The sequence below is a fragment of the Panthera onca genome, chromosome B2 (genome assembly GCF_046562875.1).
Source record: "Panthera onca isolate mPanOnc1 chromosome B2, mPanOnc1 haplotype 2, whole genome shotgun sequence".
NCBI classification, from domain to species: Eukaryota; Metazoa; Chordata; class Mammalia; order Carnivora; family Felidae; genus Panthera; species Panthera onca.
This window is the reverse complement of record NC_138343.1, coordinates 122226329-122244562: the sequence shown is the minus strand read 5'-3', so window position 1 is coordinate 122244562 and position 18234 is coordinate 122226329. Positions and strand designations below refer to the sequence as shown.

Sequence of the window (18234 nt, the reverse complement as noted above, 5' to 3'; positions counted from 1 at the left end):
TCCAGCTTTGCCATTAATCAGCTATTTATTTTCAGGAAAAACACTTGAATTTCCTAAGTATCACTTCTCCTCTTTCTGAATAATAGGTATGATAATAATATCCACTTAACTGGACTATTGTGCAGAGTAAATAATATAATACATAAAAAGCGTTCAGCACAGTTTTTGAACCATAGTAAGCATTGAACAAAGGTTAGTTATATAATTTGTTGAACTGTGTTGGACGTAGAATTTTCACTACCTTTTTGAAATTCCCTCTGATAGTTAATAAATAATGGTATATAGCCAAATATAAAAGGCATCAGCAATTTTGGGGGCAGAATTGAAATCTCATAATATTTTCAGGTCCTCTTAGCGATTTTTACTTTTAATATGTTAGATCCCAATTTGGCTGATAAAAATTTCAGCTTTTATCATCGTCGGCTCTAAGATAGTAGACATTATGTTGATGATACTATGCGATCCTGGTTTGCCTTTAACACTATTTTTACAACCTGAAGACCAGAATCTCTATCTAGCTTCCAAGAGATCCTAACACCAGTTGAGCAGGATACTGATGAAGACAATATCTCATATATGGTTTTCAAGTCCTATATCCCAACTTCTTTTTAGTTATTATGAAGAGGATCCTTGTCTTTCCTATCAAGGATCAGGCCAGACAATTCAGATGGACAAATTTACTGCTAGAAAAAATACTGGCTCGCGTTATTATAGTAACATTTTGGATACAAAGAACAGAGCCGGTATTTATTCTTTCAAGACTTAAAAAAATTGTATCTATACGTATACCTTTAGCTAAGTCCCCAAACTTTCAAACTGAGATTAAGTCTTCTCAGATTTTGCACATTTTGAACATCTGAGTTTGAGCAAATGTTTGAGGGCAGAGATTACATTTTATCCATCATTGTACTCCTAGATCTTAGTGTACCGTATGACAGATGCAATAAGTAGCTGCTGATTAAAAACATACAAGACTATATGTTGCATTGAAAAGGCTGAAGAATTTGGTTGTACTGGAATGTTTATCTTTAACAAAGAGATTAAAATAAGAACTATTAAAAGGTATCTGCACTTCAAACGTTTGGGTAAGAAATTCATTTTTTTGAGAACAATTTTAATATCTGAACAAGATAGACTAGTGTTTTTACTTTGAGAATAATTTTTTGTTAATTAGCAATGAGTACTTAATTCTTATTAAATTCTACAACTACTTTCTTGTTTTTAACATCTGGCGTATTTCTTTTTAACTTCCTGCTTAAAAGTGAATTCATTACACGTTTTATATATATTACATGTCAAAGTACAGTTTTACGACTCTCATTTTATGTACAAATCAGTCAGTAGCAGCTGATACTCTCGTTGATTGATTGATTCATTTTGAGAGAGAAAGACAGAGAGAGAGAGACAGAGCACATAAGGGCGAGAGCAGGGAGAGGTAGAGAGGGAGAGACAGAATCCCAAGTGGGTTCCATGCCGTTAGTGCAGAGCCCGACTTGGGGCTCTATCTCACAGATCGTGAGATCATGACTTGAGCCAAAATCAAGAGTCAGAAGTTTAACTTACTGAACCATCCAAGTGCCCCACAGCTGATACTCTCTTAAACTTCATTGACATAATTTACATGGTGATGAGAAACTAGAATTATGTAAGCATTTACTTTATATGGGAATGGATCAAGTAGCCAATTTTGTTGATTGATTTCCTTTGTCTAATAAAAGACATTTGAAAAAAACAGAATTGACAGGAATAGAAAATCCATCTGGGGGCTTTCAGTCCCATTATTCAGGTCTATGTTTTTCTAAGTAATAAATTTAGCTTGTGAGATGCTTTAGAAAGTTTAGCTTTATTTTTTATTTTTCTTTGTTTAACTTATAGCTCATCAACAAAATCTTTCTTAGTTCTGTCATCCTGTCCCCTCTATGTGGCTACATCTATCCAGGCTCTGGGTGCTGGCTGGCCACGTGGATCCATAAACCTTGGAATGCCAGTTCCTACTGATGTTAAAAGCTAATCAATTGGATGGAAAAAGGCTTTTTTTTTTTTTTTTTTTTCTTTTTTTCAAGTTCCACTTGTGCTTTACAGGGATCTGTCAGGAATTTTTCAGCACTGTGTTTTTTCAAAAGATCTACTAAAATTGAGATCAATGACTACCTTGTTTGCAATGATTTTGTGACAGACAACCAAAGGTCTCCAAAGACCCATACTAAAAATTCTGGGAGTTATTCATTTATGATTTAAAGTTTACTGTTTTAAATAACATCAGAGATAAAAGTTCTCCAGGCCAACCTACTCATACTGCTGACCTATTTTAGAACAACAAAATATGCCTATTGTCTTTGATAACATACTCTGACCTAGAGGCCAGTCAAGTTCAGAAATGCCTTAAAGACATAAATTTGAATTAGGATTGGAGCTGGGAAGTATCGTTTATAGAGGTCCTACAAGGACGGGCTTCAATTGGCCATTATATATGAGACGGTGTCCAGGGAGACAGATATTCTCACATCTGAGAGGGTAGGCTCAGAGATCCTGTTTTACATTGGACAATTTCATCTACCTTGTGATACCAATTTAATCTAGCTTGGGATATCCTAGACCTATTTCAAATCCATGCTCTGTGTCTGTGGTCACTGAGGCTGGCCCTGAAAAAAGGTTAACTCCAAAGATGAGACTCAGGCTCCAGGACTGGGCCTAAGGCAGTTGGCTGAACTGTGCCTCAATGTTGGGTTCCCTTACCTGGTATAGATTGGCGAGATGGTGGTTAGTTTTGATCAAAAATGGCTGGTTCACTCCTGGGTGGTCGACATCGTGTGCTGCTGCAGCCAGCAGTCCAAGCATGATGTCCAGGGGTGTGAGGAAGCTGGCGAGCTGTTAAAAAAATCAAATTGGGAGACTGATTGGTGTTTATGCACATAGTTTTGCACAGTAGTTTTTAGGCTTTCATCCTGACCTTTACCCTCTTGAAGCAGTCAGTGAGGTGATAGTCACATGGAATGGCAGGGAGGAAAGGACAGCATGGAAGGGAATTAAGCAAGTCAAATCTTTCTGGATCATTCATTCAACTACCCTCCTCTTCCCACTGCTCCTCTCTCTCTCTCTCTCTCTCTCTCTTTTTCTGTGCAGGGCTCGATCTCACGAACTGTGAGATCATGACTTGAGCTGAAATCGAGTTGGATGCTTCACTGACTGAGCCACCCAGGCATCCCATCTGTTTCTTTTTGTTGGTGCAGTGGTATTCCTGCACTGCTGGCAAGACTGCTCTCTGGTGAGCGGGGAGAAGGCAGAGCCTCAAATCAGCCTTGCTCCTAGAGAAAGCAGTGAATGAAGGAAAAATTTAAAGCCAAAGTAATGAACACGTTAAAAAAAATCATTTGTGTATTTCAACCATCCACTATATCATTGCCACTGAATATGAAATCAAGAGTGGGCTGAATTACAAAATTTGCATATTTCTTCAATGTGTAATAAATAGTGGGGGAATGTGTAAGAATCTGTCTTTTTTTTTTTTTTTTTTTTTTGTTCACTAAGAAACCAAGCAGGAGAATGCAAATCTAGCACTAAATTTAAATATACTACGGTGTGATATATTACAATTTTTGGACAACTTACAGATTAAAAACACAACCTTTAATGGGATATTTTATAAGGGTGAGGCATCTACCCAGTTTTGTTTTGGGAATGCTTGTCTATATATTTAGGCATCTATATATTTAGTGATTGATATTAAAACTGAACTAAACAGAGACTTGGACTAGGATATCATTTTTGAAAAAGCTTAAGAAAATTCATCCTGTATGTTCTAGCAACTAAGTTTTATATGGCTAAAAATGCTTATATTTCAACTAATGAATATTATTGTTATGTTTTTAGTATTGGATTCGTTTGTTGCATCAGAACATACTTTGAGATCTTTGAAGTCACAAATTTTCTTGGGCCTGAATCAGGATGCCCCATTGGCTTATAGGAAATGGAGCTTGAGTTTTGAGGAGTTTTGACTCTATTCATTGATCAAAAACCATGAGGTGGGAGATTTTCCCAGAAAAGTTCACTGCGGGTAACACTGGTGGCAAAGGTCCAAGGCAAAATGATTTCTTGAGAGTTTTGAAGATATCTAAGATGTAGATTGTCATGGAGAGGGTTGTTTTTGTCCTAATGCAGGCTCAAAAACACAGAAATTATGAGGAAAAAAAATCAGAAAATTTACATTCTCTTTCGTATAATTTTCAGAGCTGATACTGGAACTTTAGTAGAAATAATCTGTGTTCATATTGTGAATGATCCATACACAGTGATTCTGATATATTGGGTGATTTGGGGCTTAGCAGGCAGTTTACTTGGCATTTCCAATGCTGAGGCAGTGGCTGAGTCTTGCTTTACCTTGGGTTCCTTCAGGTAGCAGTTCATGGCCTGGGTGACATCGGCTGCATGAACAGCATTGTGATATGGGTTTTGGCTGTGGTAATCTTCTTGAACCATGACTAGGAGGCAAACAGATAACTCAATCAGCTAGAACCAAAACAGGAAGGGCAGACTAGCTCTGAACTGTTGAGGGTCCCTTTTACTTAAAAAATATCAGTGTCTCCAAAATGTGCAGCCTGGGGATCCTTTAAAAATAAATGTGGTTTGCAAGCTTGGCAGCTCTACTGGGCTGTTTTTAGTGAGGAGGAGGGGGAGGGCAGACCGGAGAAAGGCTAAAAGGATTTGTGAGGCCCTTGGGATTCCTCACCACCTTCATAAATCACCCCTTTCTGGCATTCATCAAGGCTTTCATTCATTGGAAAAATAAATATGTAGGAAAAGGACAACTTTATTTCACACTATAGTTTAATTATTTAAGTTTGCTGCCATTTATGAATAATATGTCATAAAAGAGGTTTCCTTTTAAAGAGCATCAGACCCCTGATGTCCAAAGATTGGATTATCACTTGAACAGCAAACACTGGCGAAAACAAATCTGACGTTACTTCAGACAGAAATTCAAAGTACTGTGTTGACCGAATGGAGAGCTTGGTTTTATTTCTATCTTATTCAGATTTAAGTTAGCATCTCTCATACCCTTCCAGTGTAAGGACCAGAGTGCTCTTGGAACCGAGTAGAGACATGAGCAAGGCCATTTTGTTTTGCTAATTACAGAAGCAATTAGTCTGCTTTAGTTAACAGTCAGGGCATGCTTAGGATGCAATATATTCAGTGTGTACAGAATGTCCAGATTTGCAAGTGTGGCCATATTTTCACAGCCCATGCTATGAATTTTGCTCTGAATTCTGGTGTTATTTCTATCATCAAATTTTTACAGTCTTTATGTTACTCTGTGTGCATACACATGTCCAAAGTATCTTGTGTTCTCCTTCTTTAGACAAATAAACATTATTTGGCCAGTTTGTGGCCATTACCTTGCCCAAGAAATCTAAACTCAATTAGCCTGAGGTCATTTGTGTTTCTGGAACTGAGCCACGTTAGAGCTGTTTTCAAATATTTCTTTTGTGCCACGTATTACTTATTTTACAGGTTTTAAAAACAATTACATTTAAACTCTGGCTCTATCACTTAGTATTTATGTTGAGCAAATTGCTTAACCATAAGTTTCCTCAGTTTCCTTCTTTATAAAATGGGGATAACCATAGTTCCAATTTCAAAGAGCTGCTCTAAGGATTAAATGTATTAATATATGCGAGTCATTAGAAGGGTTCCCAGCATATTTAAGCACCAGATAGGGTAGGTTGTCATTACTTCTGTTGCTCTCATGTCACTGTTACTTTACTCTGGAGGCATTAAGTCAGCTTCCAAATCCAAAGCATAGCCATAGGGCACATCAAAGGAGCCAGAAACAAGCTAAGTGGCATCAGGAAGTTATATGGTGATTAAAAATGTGCCCTGGATAATTTGGCAGATAAATAATCATGTGCACAAAGTCCAGTAAGAACTGGGGCTGTTTTTGATAGAGAGTGATGGGGCGGAGTTGAGTGGAAACATGGCAGGCTTTCAAGTCAGACAGACCTGGGCTTGGACTGAGGCTCTGCCAATTACAAGTGTTGACCTTGAGTAAGTTATGAAACGTCTTTCTACTTTTCCTTAACTGTGAGCCAAATGGTGGTGACAACACCCAATTTGCTGACTTGTTGAAATGGTTAGAGATAATATACTGAGAGCATCTTGCATGTAGGGAGCACTACATAAATGGTAGTTTTTATTATCTAAAAAAAAAAGTCTACTGAAGACTTTCAGCAACTCGTGTCCAGATTGGAATTATTTGAGGCACACGTTAACTGGGGTTTTGCTGATATGTAAGCAGATCAATAATTTCTTTAACAGTTACATGCTCTTGATTGTTTTCTTTATGTAGCTTTTATCTCTTATAAACATGACCAAGTAAATATTGTTTTCAAGGATTTAAATGGGTAAACCATATTTTAAAATTAAGATGGGATAATTTAAGATTAACTTGAGGTCTTCATCTACCCTGCTCTTGTTCTTGCCACTTAACGTTGAAGAATATTATGGACTGCCATAATTCAGGGGAAAGGAGGTAGAATACGGAAATAAAGACTTACCTAAAAACCTGTGCAACGTCACCATATCTAACTTGAAATGGTGAATGAGTCCATGGGTGTTGAAGAGGTGGCAGAGCAGTGTTACCAGGCTGTTTCCTACAGGAAAACAGTCACCTATTTCAACACATTTTTATCACCACTGAACTATCAAGACTGACAAAAGAATCCAAAGTTTCTGTAATGGAAGTTCTCTGATAGGTCTCCTTTTCCCTGTTAGTTTTGAACTCTTTCAAGTATAAAGGACACTATGACTGTGGTTTGATCCTAGGTTGTCTCGTACCGAACAAGTGAAACGAGCTAGCTCAGACCTTCACTCTATACCAAAGGCAATGAAAGCATTAAGAGTTAGAAGGAGTCTGACTATTGTATCAGGGACACACACACGGGTGTGTGTGTGTGTGTGTGTGTGTGTATTTTTTAAAGACACAGTTTAATAGTCACTTGCAATGTGTCTTAAGTTGCTTCCAATTAATTCTTAGAGTCACAGGGGTATCCAAGTCATCGCATTGCTTAATGGCCATTGCTTGTTCTCCCCATTCAAAATCACCCAAGATGAGATGTGACCATGAGATAGTTTACAACTATCAGAGAGGCAAAATTGAAGCAATAGTGACTTGTAAGCGTTCAGGAAATATTGTTTCCTTCCTGAATAAAAATGTGTTAATTTATTAAAGAATAATGAGTTTGAATTTTAAAAGCATGATAGAATTTATGAAAGACTTTGGAATGGACCAAGATGATGACTGGATGTCTTCAGTGGAAAACTAAGTGTTGCCTAGACACACTCTTCCAGGGTGCCTGATCCTGTGCTTCTGCAGCTTCCACTGTCTTTGAGCTATTTCATAACTCTCAAAGCTGTAGGTAACTAACAGCACTGCGAGTCGCTCTTGTCCATATACATGCAAACGAAATCACTCGGGTGAAAATGCAGTAGAGTTTCTCCCAGTTTTACAGCTACTTATAAGTTCATTTGAGCATTTCTTACTGTTTATATATGTGCTGTTCTCTGAATTTTCCTTTAACTAGCTGTAGCATCTTACTGGATCTCTAACTGAGTTAAATCTTTGACAGGTTAAATTCCCTGAGTTAAATTCTTTGACACAGAATCATTTCTTATTCTATGAGAGTCATGATTATACTCTCTTTTGAACAAATATCATTGAACAAATCCTTTCATTCACAATTGATTTCATCTACTGGCACCCACTTCTCAGTTGATTTGAGCAAAGAGAAATATAAGATTGTGGGGTCCGTCCTTATATGGCTAGTTTTCCACAGTGTGAAGCTCGGCTTCATGGGCTTAGGCTGTCTCTCTCAACTGTATGTTATTTGTCAAGTAACGGAATGGTGAGAAAACCGTCTGTAATGACTTAAAGTACAAGCCTGGTCGATGGTGGAGCATGTGAAGGTCAGCATCAGATAGGATTCCTTTCATTGGCTTTCTAGGCCTATCAGCATTTGTTTAATGGGCAGATGAATGTATAATCAGATTTTATTTTCTTAAGCAAAATCTTTATAGGCACCATGATTTTAAAAGTGAAATCAATGGGAATGTCTATTTTCCCCTTCAGCTGCAACCTATACTTTTACACACTATCATCAGCTAATGTTTTCCTCCAATGATGCCCAGCCTCTCTGAACAATACTTGCACTGGGGAAGATTCAGCTCACTTAATGAAAATGTACAAATGTCTGCCCTGTAAGAGTCAGGACTGATCAGATGAGCTTTAATGTTTCTGGTTTTCGCCCACTAACAATGAACTTCCTCCGTCTGGATGTGGCCCAAGTATTCTGCGAGGAAAGAATCTAATCTGTGGTTTCCAAATTCCTTTGGGATCATCAAGGCCAGAAGGAAATGGTCTTAAGATTCTAAGGCCTAATTCAGTCCTTACTTTTCATCTGAACCAATTTTCCCTTGCCCTGGCCCTTCTCGAGTGGCTGCAGACTTATGAAAATGGAAAAAGAAGGAAAAAGAATAACAGTGTCTGAAAATAGAATTCTTTTGGGTGACTTACCATTTGTCAAGCGATCAAATAAGAAAATGTCAAAATCCCACATTCCCACTTTGGAGAGCATATGCTGAAAAGGCAAACAAAAAACAGCACTCCAATGAATCATAACGGAGACTTAAACATTTACTTTCAGACAATGAATTAAACAATTGAGAAGCTGAAGATAGTAGCACACTGCTGTCTGGTCTGTGGGAAAACAAACCTTACTCTATGTACTAATAACAACAGTGTAAAAGGGACAGGCTCTGGAATCAAACTGGCTGGTTCAGTGTTAGCCGTATCTCTTACTGGCTGTGGGAACTTGGGCTAGTTCCTTAACCTCTCTGTACCTCAGATTCCTATATGAAAAATATGGCTGATAATATTGCCTACCTCAGAGGATTTTTGTGTGTATTAAATAAGGTAGTGTATGTAGAGTGCTTAGAATAGTATTTGTACATAATAAGCACACATGAAATTTGCTATCTGTTAAAATTGTAGTTCAGTAAAGTCTCTACATCACAAACTACTATATACTTGAGAATGTTTACATCAAATTTAAAACAAAAATGAAGTAAAAATGATTGCTGAGCACCTTATTCTGCTCAATGTGGACTAAATGCGAAATGAACCACTCTAATACACTCTAACAGATAGGAAACCGGAGTGGGCAAATGCAAATACTGGATAATTTAAAGACCTACTGTCCAATCAGTCGCTTCTGCGACTGACCTTCCTCTCTCCTCTCAAAGCCACCACTCCCAGTAAGGACAAGCTCACTCTCCTGCCACTACAGGTCTTCCCTGCATCTTCCAATAAAGTCCAAAGGTCTTGTCATGGACCTTCACAACATTATCAGAAAAATGAAAGAATAATAGGCTATCTGTGAGATTTAGAGTGGCCGAGCATTTTACCCAAGTCAAATACTAAAGGCAGGACCAGGACTTGATCCCTGATATCTTCTTGACTTGTGACCCACAGCTCTTTCTACATGTCTGTGTCACCTCTCTTGAGGGGTGGTTGCTCGGTGGTGGTTGCTCAGCAGGTTGCACGAGAGTGCTCTGTCATTGATGCCCCAGTGCTGGGATCTCAGGCTTGTTCTTCTTTCTCTAACCAACCAACCAACCAACCAACCAGACATTCACTCAATTTCAAGACTTAAGTTGTTAGAAGGAGTGATTTCCACCCCCACCTTTTTTAGATCTAATGTTGGGAATTAGTTCTTCTGATATTACTTGCTGCTTAGTCATTAATACTATATATTAATAGTATATATTTCTTAATAGTATATAGATAGCATAATATTACATAGCATATAAACTCTAAGACACTACTTCTGACTTTGTTTAAACTATGCCAGTTTATCTTGAAATTTAAACTCCTTTGACAATTTAGGCTAGAGATAACTTGTTAACCTTTTTTTTTGGATAGTCACATGTTAGTTTCAACCCTTGATCAATGAATGGTAAAAATAATTGTAAAATTAGTGAAAATTATTTAAATGAAATAAAAATTATACAAAGGACAATGCACTGTATTGATAGATGTAAATGGAATTAAGAGTTGGTAATTATTGGGGGCGCCTGGGTGGCTCAGTTGGTTAAGCACCGGACTCTTGATTTCCACTTTTCCACTCAGGTCATGGTCTCATGGTTTGGGAGATCAAGCCCCGCATCAGGCTCCATGCTGACAGAGTGAAGCCTAGTTGGTCTCTCTCTCTGTGCCCCTCCCTCACTCTCCCCCTCTCTCTCAAAACAAATAAATAAGCATTAAAAAAAAAAGGAGTTGGTAATTATTGGGTTAATTTCAGTGTAGCTATTACAAGGAGATAATTCAATGGGCTTAAAGATTTAGTTATTCTCTCAGTGGTAATCCGTCAGTTCAAAATTTTACTTACTTACTGTTATGCACATATGTTTTGCCCATTGGTAAAAATGAAAATAGCTAGCATGTGCTAGGCATGAATATATAAAACATGTAAACATGCTTTACCTCATTTAATCTCTGCATCAGCCCTATGGGTGGGTGTTTCTATTAACTTCATTTCATATTTGAAGAAAAGTACAGACGTGTTAACTAGCCAGAATCACAGAGCGTCTCAGTGGCAGAAGTTGGACTCCAACCCCAATGCTATCAACTGAGGCACATGCTCTTGGCCACTAGCCTGATGGGAGGGAACAGAGAGGTAACTGACTCACCCTTGCTTGTCCAAGGTAGTCTTCATCCAGCAGGTGGAGAGGGGCTTGTGGTATAATTCCACGAAGCAGCCTTGATGCATGGAAGTATCTTTGAAAGCTTAACAGTCTTTTCACCTTTTTCTTGGTGCCAATTTCCCCTGAGTGTGTTGTATCTGTGGAAAGTAATCAAATAAGAAGTTATATATTTAACAAACCCTATTTTCTCTACTATGTAAAAATACAATGTATTATAAAGGAGATAAATTGAAAAGACTAATAGTCTATTAATTCTACATCTGAAGTTCTTCTAGAACGAAAATGACCTTTCTTATATATTACATTCATTAAAATGTCAAGACATTTCTGAATGTAATTTTGGAAGACATGAAATATATAAATTAAAAACATCATTTTCTTATTAATGACACTGGTATGCTTTGTAAGTGAAATCCACATACTTTTGCATGCATTTGAAAGGAGTAGTTATGCTTTTTCTATGATATTAAAGCCAAGTCTCAAAAATTTAGACCAGGTTCTCATCCTACAGTCTCTGAATTAAATACACTAGCTTATACACGAGGAAAATGTTTCCTAATGTCCCAGAACATCAGTGGCAAAGGAATCAATACTCTCCGTTCAGAAGGGACCTAGATTTCCCTGACGAGAAGCAGAGAGGGTGTCTACTTTGTAATGGAGTATATTCTCTTTTACTGGTGGCCATGAAAGCCTGATCCTGTCAGTAGAGATATTTTAATACTCATGTGACATGGGCCTTTCAAAACTTGACTATTGACATTGTGGTGACTGTCTAGAAATACTCCAAGCACATTATCTGAATGCCTGTCAAGGTATGTCTTATCTCAGCTGAAATTCTATGAGTCACTCCAGGGTCACATAAGAGACATCTTCTGCCCAATTTGAATCTGGAGTCAATTGAACACTCTAGGGGCGCCTGGATGGCTCAGTCGGTTAAGCGGCCAACTTCGGCTCAGGTCATGATCTTGCGGTCCGTGAGTTCGAGCCCCGCGTCGGGCTCTGTGCTGACAGCTCAGAGCCTGGAGCCTGTTTCAGATTCTGTGGCTCCTTCTCTCTGACCCTCCCCCCGTTCATGCTGTGTCTCTCTCTGTCTCAAAAGTAAATAAACGTTAAAAAAAATTAAAAAAATAAAAATTGAACACTCTAGTAGAAACACGTACAGTTCATATATAAAGAAATTCTGGATTCTTTGATGCTTCCTCCTGTCTTCCCTTCTCCTTTAGGAAACTCAGAATCACAATGGATAGAGAAACAGTGGGCAATGTGGCCTTCCCCAATGGTAGACACCTACCAAAATCAGTTTGTCCTTAGGTTCCATTATGCATGCAAAGGCTTAATTCGGGCTGGGCAAAACCTGCTGTTCTCTGGAAATGCTGTTTGGCTGAAATTCTTTCTATTTTTTAAAAAATATTTATTTTGGGGAGAGTGCAAGCTGGGGAGGGGTAGAGAGAGGGAGACAAAGGATCTGAAGAAGGCTCTGCTGTTATGAGGCCATTGGAATGATCCAGGCAAGAGATGATGGCAAGAGATCATGGGCAGGGGGGAGACCAGTGAAGGAACCAGAAGTAGAGGGAGGGATCCAGAGTATATTTTGCCCCGAATAACTGGGAGAATGGAGCTGCCATCCCCTGAGACGGGAGAGCTGCAGGTAGAGCAGTTGTACAGGGGATTTCAGTTTTGCATGTGCTGAATTTGGATGTCTACTGGAAATTCAGGTGGAGATGTCAGATAGAAATAAGTAGCTATAAAACCCAGAGCTTGGGGGAGAAGACTGGGTTAGAGATACAAATCCGAGAGTTGTCAGATGAGATTAACTAGGGAGTGAGCATGCATACAGATGAGAAAAGCATCAGAGTCTGAGTTCCACAGTATTTCAACTTTGAAAGGATATAGAGAAGAACAGAGAAAAATCAAAAGGACTAAGAAGGACTATCCAGTGGGTATGGGGGGGAAGAAAAAACCCAAACAAACGATCATTTCTCAGAAGCCTAGTGAAGACAATATTGCAAGGAGGAAGATGTCCTCAGTATCAAATGCTGCTAATAAATCAAGTACAATGCAGACTGAAAATTGACCACGGGTGTATAAATTTGTCAAAATGAGCTGAACTATGCACTTAATAGAGCACATTTTATCCAACCTAGAAACAACAACACCCTGGTCACGCGTCTAGCTTCCAGATTTTGGTTTTAAAAGACAATTTCTCACTAAAAGGAGCCAGACCACCTTGAGGAAATGGTCGAGTCTAGGACCGGGGCCGCAAAGTACAGGAAGGACTGTAACTTCTTATAATGCCAGAAGATAAGGGAGAGGTTGATAAATGATGAGATCATTTAACATGACAGAGGAGATGACCTGAAGGGGGTCCCTGTGAACAAATAGGGGAAACTTTGAGCATCAACATAAATAGTGGAAGAGCTGGTTATAAACCACTGACTGAAAGAAGAACCCACGAGTTCATACTGATGGGTAAGCAACTAAGTAAGTAAATAAATGAGAAGGGAAAGCTCTTCCTTGCAGAGAGTGTGAGCCAATAGAGTCAGAAAATTGCCATTTTGCAACTTTTATGGTGATAATTGCTTCATGCCCAAATCATCAGTGGACACTAAAGTTATTCGGTGAAAGTTTAAAGAGCAGCAGGATAATTTATAGTATCAAAGTATCTCCTTACGGATTTACTAATTGGAAAGGAAAATACGCGTAGCTTTTTAGTGGAGGAGGCGCTATCTTCCCTAAGTAGTCAAAGTTCACACCACCAATAATGGGAGAAGGTGACATTACATGCCTCCTGGTGTGATGCACTGAGGACGCAACATTGCCAATGCTCTGTTCCTGCTTCAAATGCACAGCCAACCCCCCCGAAAGAGGAAACATCAGAAAAACCTAAGTTGAAAGACACTCTAAAAAATAATCAGCCTGTGCTCTTAACAAATGCTGATGTTGTGAAAGTCAAAGATAGCCTCTGGTATTGTTTTAGGATAACGGATACCAGATATCATGCTCTAAGTGCATTTGCATGACTGAATGGGATCCTGGATCAGAGCAAGTTTTCCAAAAATGACTTTATTAGAATAATTTGTGAAGTTTGGATATGATATAGTCATAGTCTATCTACAAATTTCTTGAATTTGATCACTGAGCTGTGGTTATGCAAAAGAATGCCTTTTTTTCTATGAAAAGACATGCTGAAATATTTAGGGATAAAGGGGCACGATGTGCACAACAAATTCTCAAAGGGTTATGAAAAAATATACAGCAAAGACAAATAGGCCAAAATAATAATTGGTGCATCTGGGTAAAGGGTATATGAATGTTATCCTATCCTTGAAAATCTTCTGTAAATCTGAAGGCATTTTATATATAAAGAAGAGAGAATGAGAAGAGAAATCTCAGGCAATGCTATCAAGTGCAGACAGCTCAAGGAGTTTTGCTACACGGCGGAGGAAAGAAATGTGATGGTTCTATGTAGAATTATATAGAATGAGAGCAAGTATGTCGATAAGTAAATGAAATGAGTTATTCCTGTTATGTATAAATCTAAAAGGAAAAAGCCATACAATGATCTATTCTGTTTTTAGCATTCTATGAAAATTCCCCCCTTCTAAGATACTAAAAGAAAATCTCCTATGTGGCTGAGGGCATTTCCATAATGGCACCAGAAGTAAACAAGGTAAGCCTGAATGATGGAAGTATGCCACAAACATAGCAAATTCAAATTATGGATTACAGTTGACTCTTGAACAATGTGGGAACTGGAGAGGGCCCATTCACTGTGCAGTTGAAAATCTGCATAAAACTTTGGACACCTCAAAAACATAACTGCTAATAGCCTGCAGTTGGCTGGAAGTCTTACTGATAACATAAACAGTTGATTAACACGTATTTTGTACATTACATGTGTTATATGCTATATTCTTATAATAAAGTAAACTAGAGAAAATGTTATTAAGAAAATCATAAGGAAGAGACAATAATACATTTACAGTACTGTACTGTATTTACCGAGAAAAATCTTTGTGTTAGGGAACTCACACAGTTCAAGCTCATGTTTTTCAAGTATCAACTGTATTCCTTTGTAAACGTCCATTCAGCTTTCTAAATGGTGTGATACTTTAAACAGATTCATAGGTAATAATGACACTTAAGTTACATATAGTAAATACAGATGACAGGAAATAATGGTTTGTATTCATTGCAGTTACCATGTTGACAAAAATACTGCTAATCTAACGATGCTATCAAGTATTAACTTAGATCCATTTTGCCCTTAAGCCAAAGAACATGGCAAGATTCCCTTCTTCCCTGCTTATTTTTTTTACCTTGTAGTCAAACAGATAGTAGTCCACCAACATGCCAGAATGTAGGTCTCTTTCGATCTTTATTTAAATTTTTGATATTTTTTGGCCTTAACTGTTATTTAAAAAATATTGCTTTAAAATAGGATATACCTTGATTACTGAGCTTTTTGGCACCCTTTCTAAGTTGGAGTATGAAGTAAGTACCCCACTGCCCTGGTTCTTACCCTGTCTTACATCTTTGGTGCACACGCTCAGATAATGTAAAACATGCTCAATATTAAAATAAATCTAGACAATAAAACCGTCTCATGGTTAATTTTTTGTGGTAGCCTGTAGGTTAAAAAAAGGTAGCATACAATGTTATTCACAGTGAGGATTTTCAAAGTTTTGGAACAAATTGGTTATCATGAGGTATATTCTTTATTTGTGCAGTTTCGAACTTCCTGAGATTGGCAGGCAGCTATCTACCCTGCTGCAGCATTAACTGGTGGCCATTTTTTTCTAAAATACCAATCAAGCCATGATCATGCCATTCGGCACTTCTATCTGGGTTATTCTTTACCAGGTAAGAAAATATTTCAGAATTGATTTCAGGTAGCCGCTTATGAAAACAATGGGGTTTATTTGAAGACGTACATGAAGCTAAATGAAAAAATCCTCAGGCTAGCTCTCTAAAAAGGAGAACATTCAATAATGCAAGAAAGATAAATTTATTTAAAACAGTATTAATAACGTATTTGTTAACTGTAATTTAGGGATCACTTTGTGCTCTGTGGGATCATGACAAATTAGGATATAAATTGAAGGTGCGGTTGGGAGAAAAAAATCCGTATAAGAAACAACACGTGAATAGATTGCCATGCTGTATGCTTGCCCCAGGCACTGCTTTTTGAAGTGTTCAAATGTATCATACAATTATTGAATAACATCGGATACATTTATTTCCAAAAGAACTCTCAGTGAATAACCAGTGTACTGACTTTGGTAATTAGGGGTATAGTGATATGCATATCTGGGTAGAAGTTTAAATGATTAAGCTTCATTTTACAGATAGTTCAGCTGAATTCAACTCGTGAAAATCTGGAGAGTCTTAGCGATGTGCCTAATAACGACTTGCTGTTTATTTAATATCTTTATATAATTAAAAAAGTCATTATTTAAAGGCATTCACAGTTATTGTAATGGTGCTTTTTGCTTGGATTTTGTCGTTTTATGGGCTATTGGTCCCCGAATTTTCATTTGGAACAGTTAAAATGGTGCTCCAGAATAGTTTCACTGCCTCATCTATGTGTGCATTGACCTGGACTGTGAAATTCATTTTCTGCTCACTTGTTCATTTATAAATTTCACAAATATGTACATATTAACACATCTCTGCACAATTTAGACACTAATTTAGGGTTACGAAGTTTATATTGGCACTGCTGATATGGTAGTTTTTAAATTTCACAAGTTGGGGTTGGCTTAAATACAAAAAATGTTAATAAAAATTATTTTCATTTTGAGTACCTTCTTCATGGCATATTCTCTTTATAGGGGCTGATAAATTTTGGTACAAGGAGAAACCTTAAGCCCAGAATAAATATCTAGGATAAGAAAATCTATAAGCGTACTTACTGTTTCTGTCAACGTATAAGTCTTGCTTATACAGAAGCAAGGTCTATATCAACTGTTTCCTGAATCTGAATAGTTAGTAACTGATGCAGAAATAAAGCAGGTGCTATAAGAACAAAGAATGCCTTTATATTTAAGTGAGCAGAATTCGCCTCAAGCAAACATGGAGACCCAACTCCCATAAACTTAATACTTTTGGAGCATTAATGCACCTGAATCTTTTAAATAATGTGTTATTAATAAATGCCCTACTCTGATAATTATTGTACTCATTATAATACCTATATTATACGATGATGATGATGATGATGATAATAATAATAATGAAAGTCTTTGCTGGGTTAGTGGCTATTCATAGGCTTTGTTATTCTTCTTTTATAGGATTTTTAACATGTCTTGCACTATAGAGTTATTAGTATAAATAACTTATTAGCCCCCAAGAGCATAAATCATCTCACCAAACTTTGCAATTGTAGTGTTAAGTCCTGACAGCTTTTAAAATTTGGTTTTGGTAATGCCAGTGCCTGACTTAAACGTTGCTCTGCTCGCAGGGCCATTCGCTTCAAAGGGAAATCCACTTCAAAGAAGGCTCTTCTAAATAAACACATTGTCAGCCACAGGACTAAATAAAGAGCCAGGTCACCTCCCTTCCACTGAGGCTCCCTTGTTTTAGAGATCTTGGTTGATTTCGATAACTAACCATGTGGGCCACTTATTTTTTCTCTTCCTATGCTTTAAATTCCCCACTCTTACCTTTTAAATTCACCAATAAAGAGTTGAGTCTGCAAAACCCTAGGTCCCCACCCCTGACCCCAATAAAGAACACTAGCCCGTGCTCACACACTCTCTCTTTCTACCCATGACTTTGCTGTGTGACCCCACGTGTGCTGTGTAATTTCCAGGTCCTGTAAGTAATAAACCTTTATTTTTTTAAAGTTTCTTGATGGTTACTACTCAAGGGTATCTTGCAACCTTAAGAACCACAAGCATTGGTCCAGCCACAACATTAGCTATTGATAGGTGGAGACTGGCACACGACAGTAAACCCTTGTATTTAGTGCATAATCTTGTACATAATGGAAACTCTATACACAATTTGTTGATTTAATTTAACTAATTATCTCAGTTTACAGAAATATCATCATCAAATGCCTCTTTTAAATAATAAGCTAGTTTAAAAAGTGCAAGATGCTAGAACTTATAGGTTAGTTTTGAAATCATTTTCTCAAACCCTCAAGGAGTTCCAGGGCCCAGGTCCTTCCCCTACCACTGTTTCTGTGATCGGCTCCACTGTAACCCTCAACTGTGCCCTGTATGATTGCAAATTCACTCTTTTTTACACACCTGATGCTCTAATAAGGCTGTACTGGTCTTGGAGGCCACATTCCTGCTTGTTTCCTTTGAATTTCCACAATATCCTGCAAGTTATAGGTGTTAAATACATGATGAGCAGATTAAGTGACTTTCCTGTGTCTATGCTCCAGTTTCCAGTTCAGGAACAATAAGTCTTGGAGAAATCGGGTTGAAATTCTAGTTTTAAATATGTAGGTTTTAAAAAGATGAGAAA

The 18234-nt window shown here is 37.7% G+C and overlaps 1 protein-coding gene across 3 annotated transcripts in view; it reads right to left on the bottom strand.

The window, feature by feature from the left end:
- The window catches only part of PDE7B (phosphodiesterase 7B), a 314218-nt gene that overhangs the window by 29883 nt on the left and 266101 nt on the right, over positions 1–18234 (bottom strand). For all 3 annotated transcript variants that reach the window (XM_060616743.3, XM_060616742.3, XM_060616746.3), the window contains 5 exons: positions 10741–10892; positions 8567–8630; positions 6552–6647; positions 4378–4478; positions 2737–2868 (listed from right to left, as the gene is read on the bottom strand). In XM_060616743.3, coding sequence (XP_060472726.1) covers positions 2737–2868; positions 4378–4478; positions 6552–6647; positions 8567–8630; positions 10741–10892 — 545 coding nt within the window. The remainder of the gene's footprint in view (positions 1–2736; positions 2869–4377; positions 4479–6551; positions 6648–8566; positions 8631–10740; positions 10893–18234) is intronic.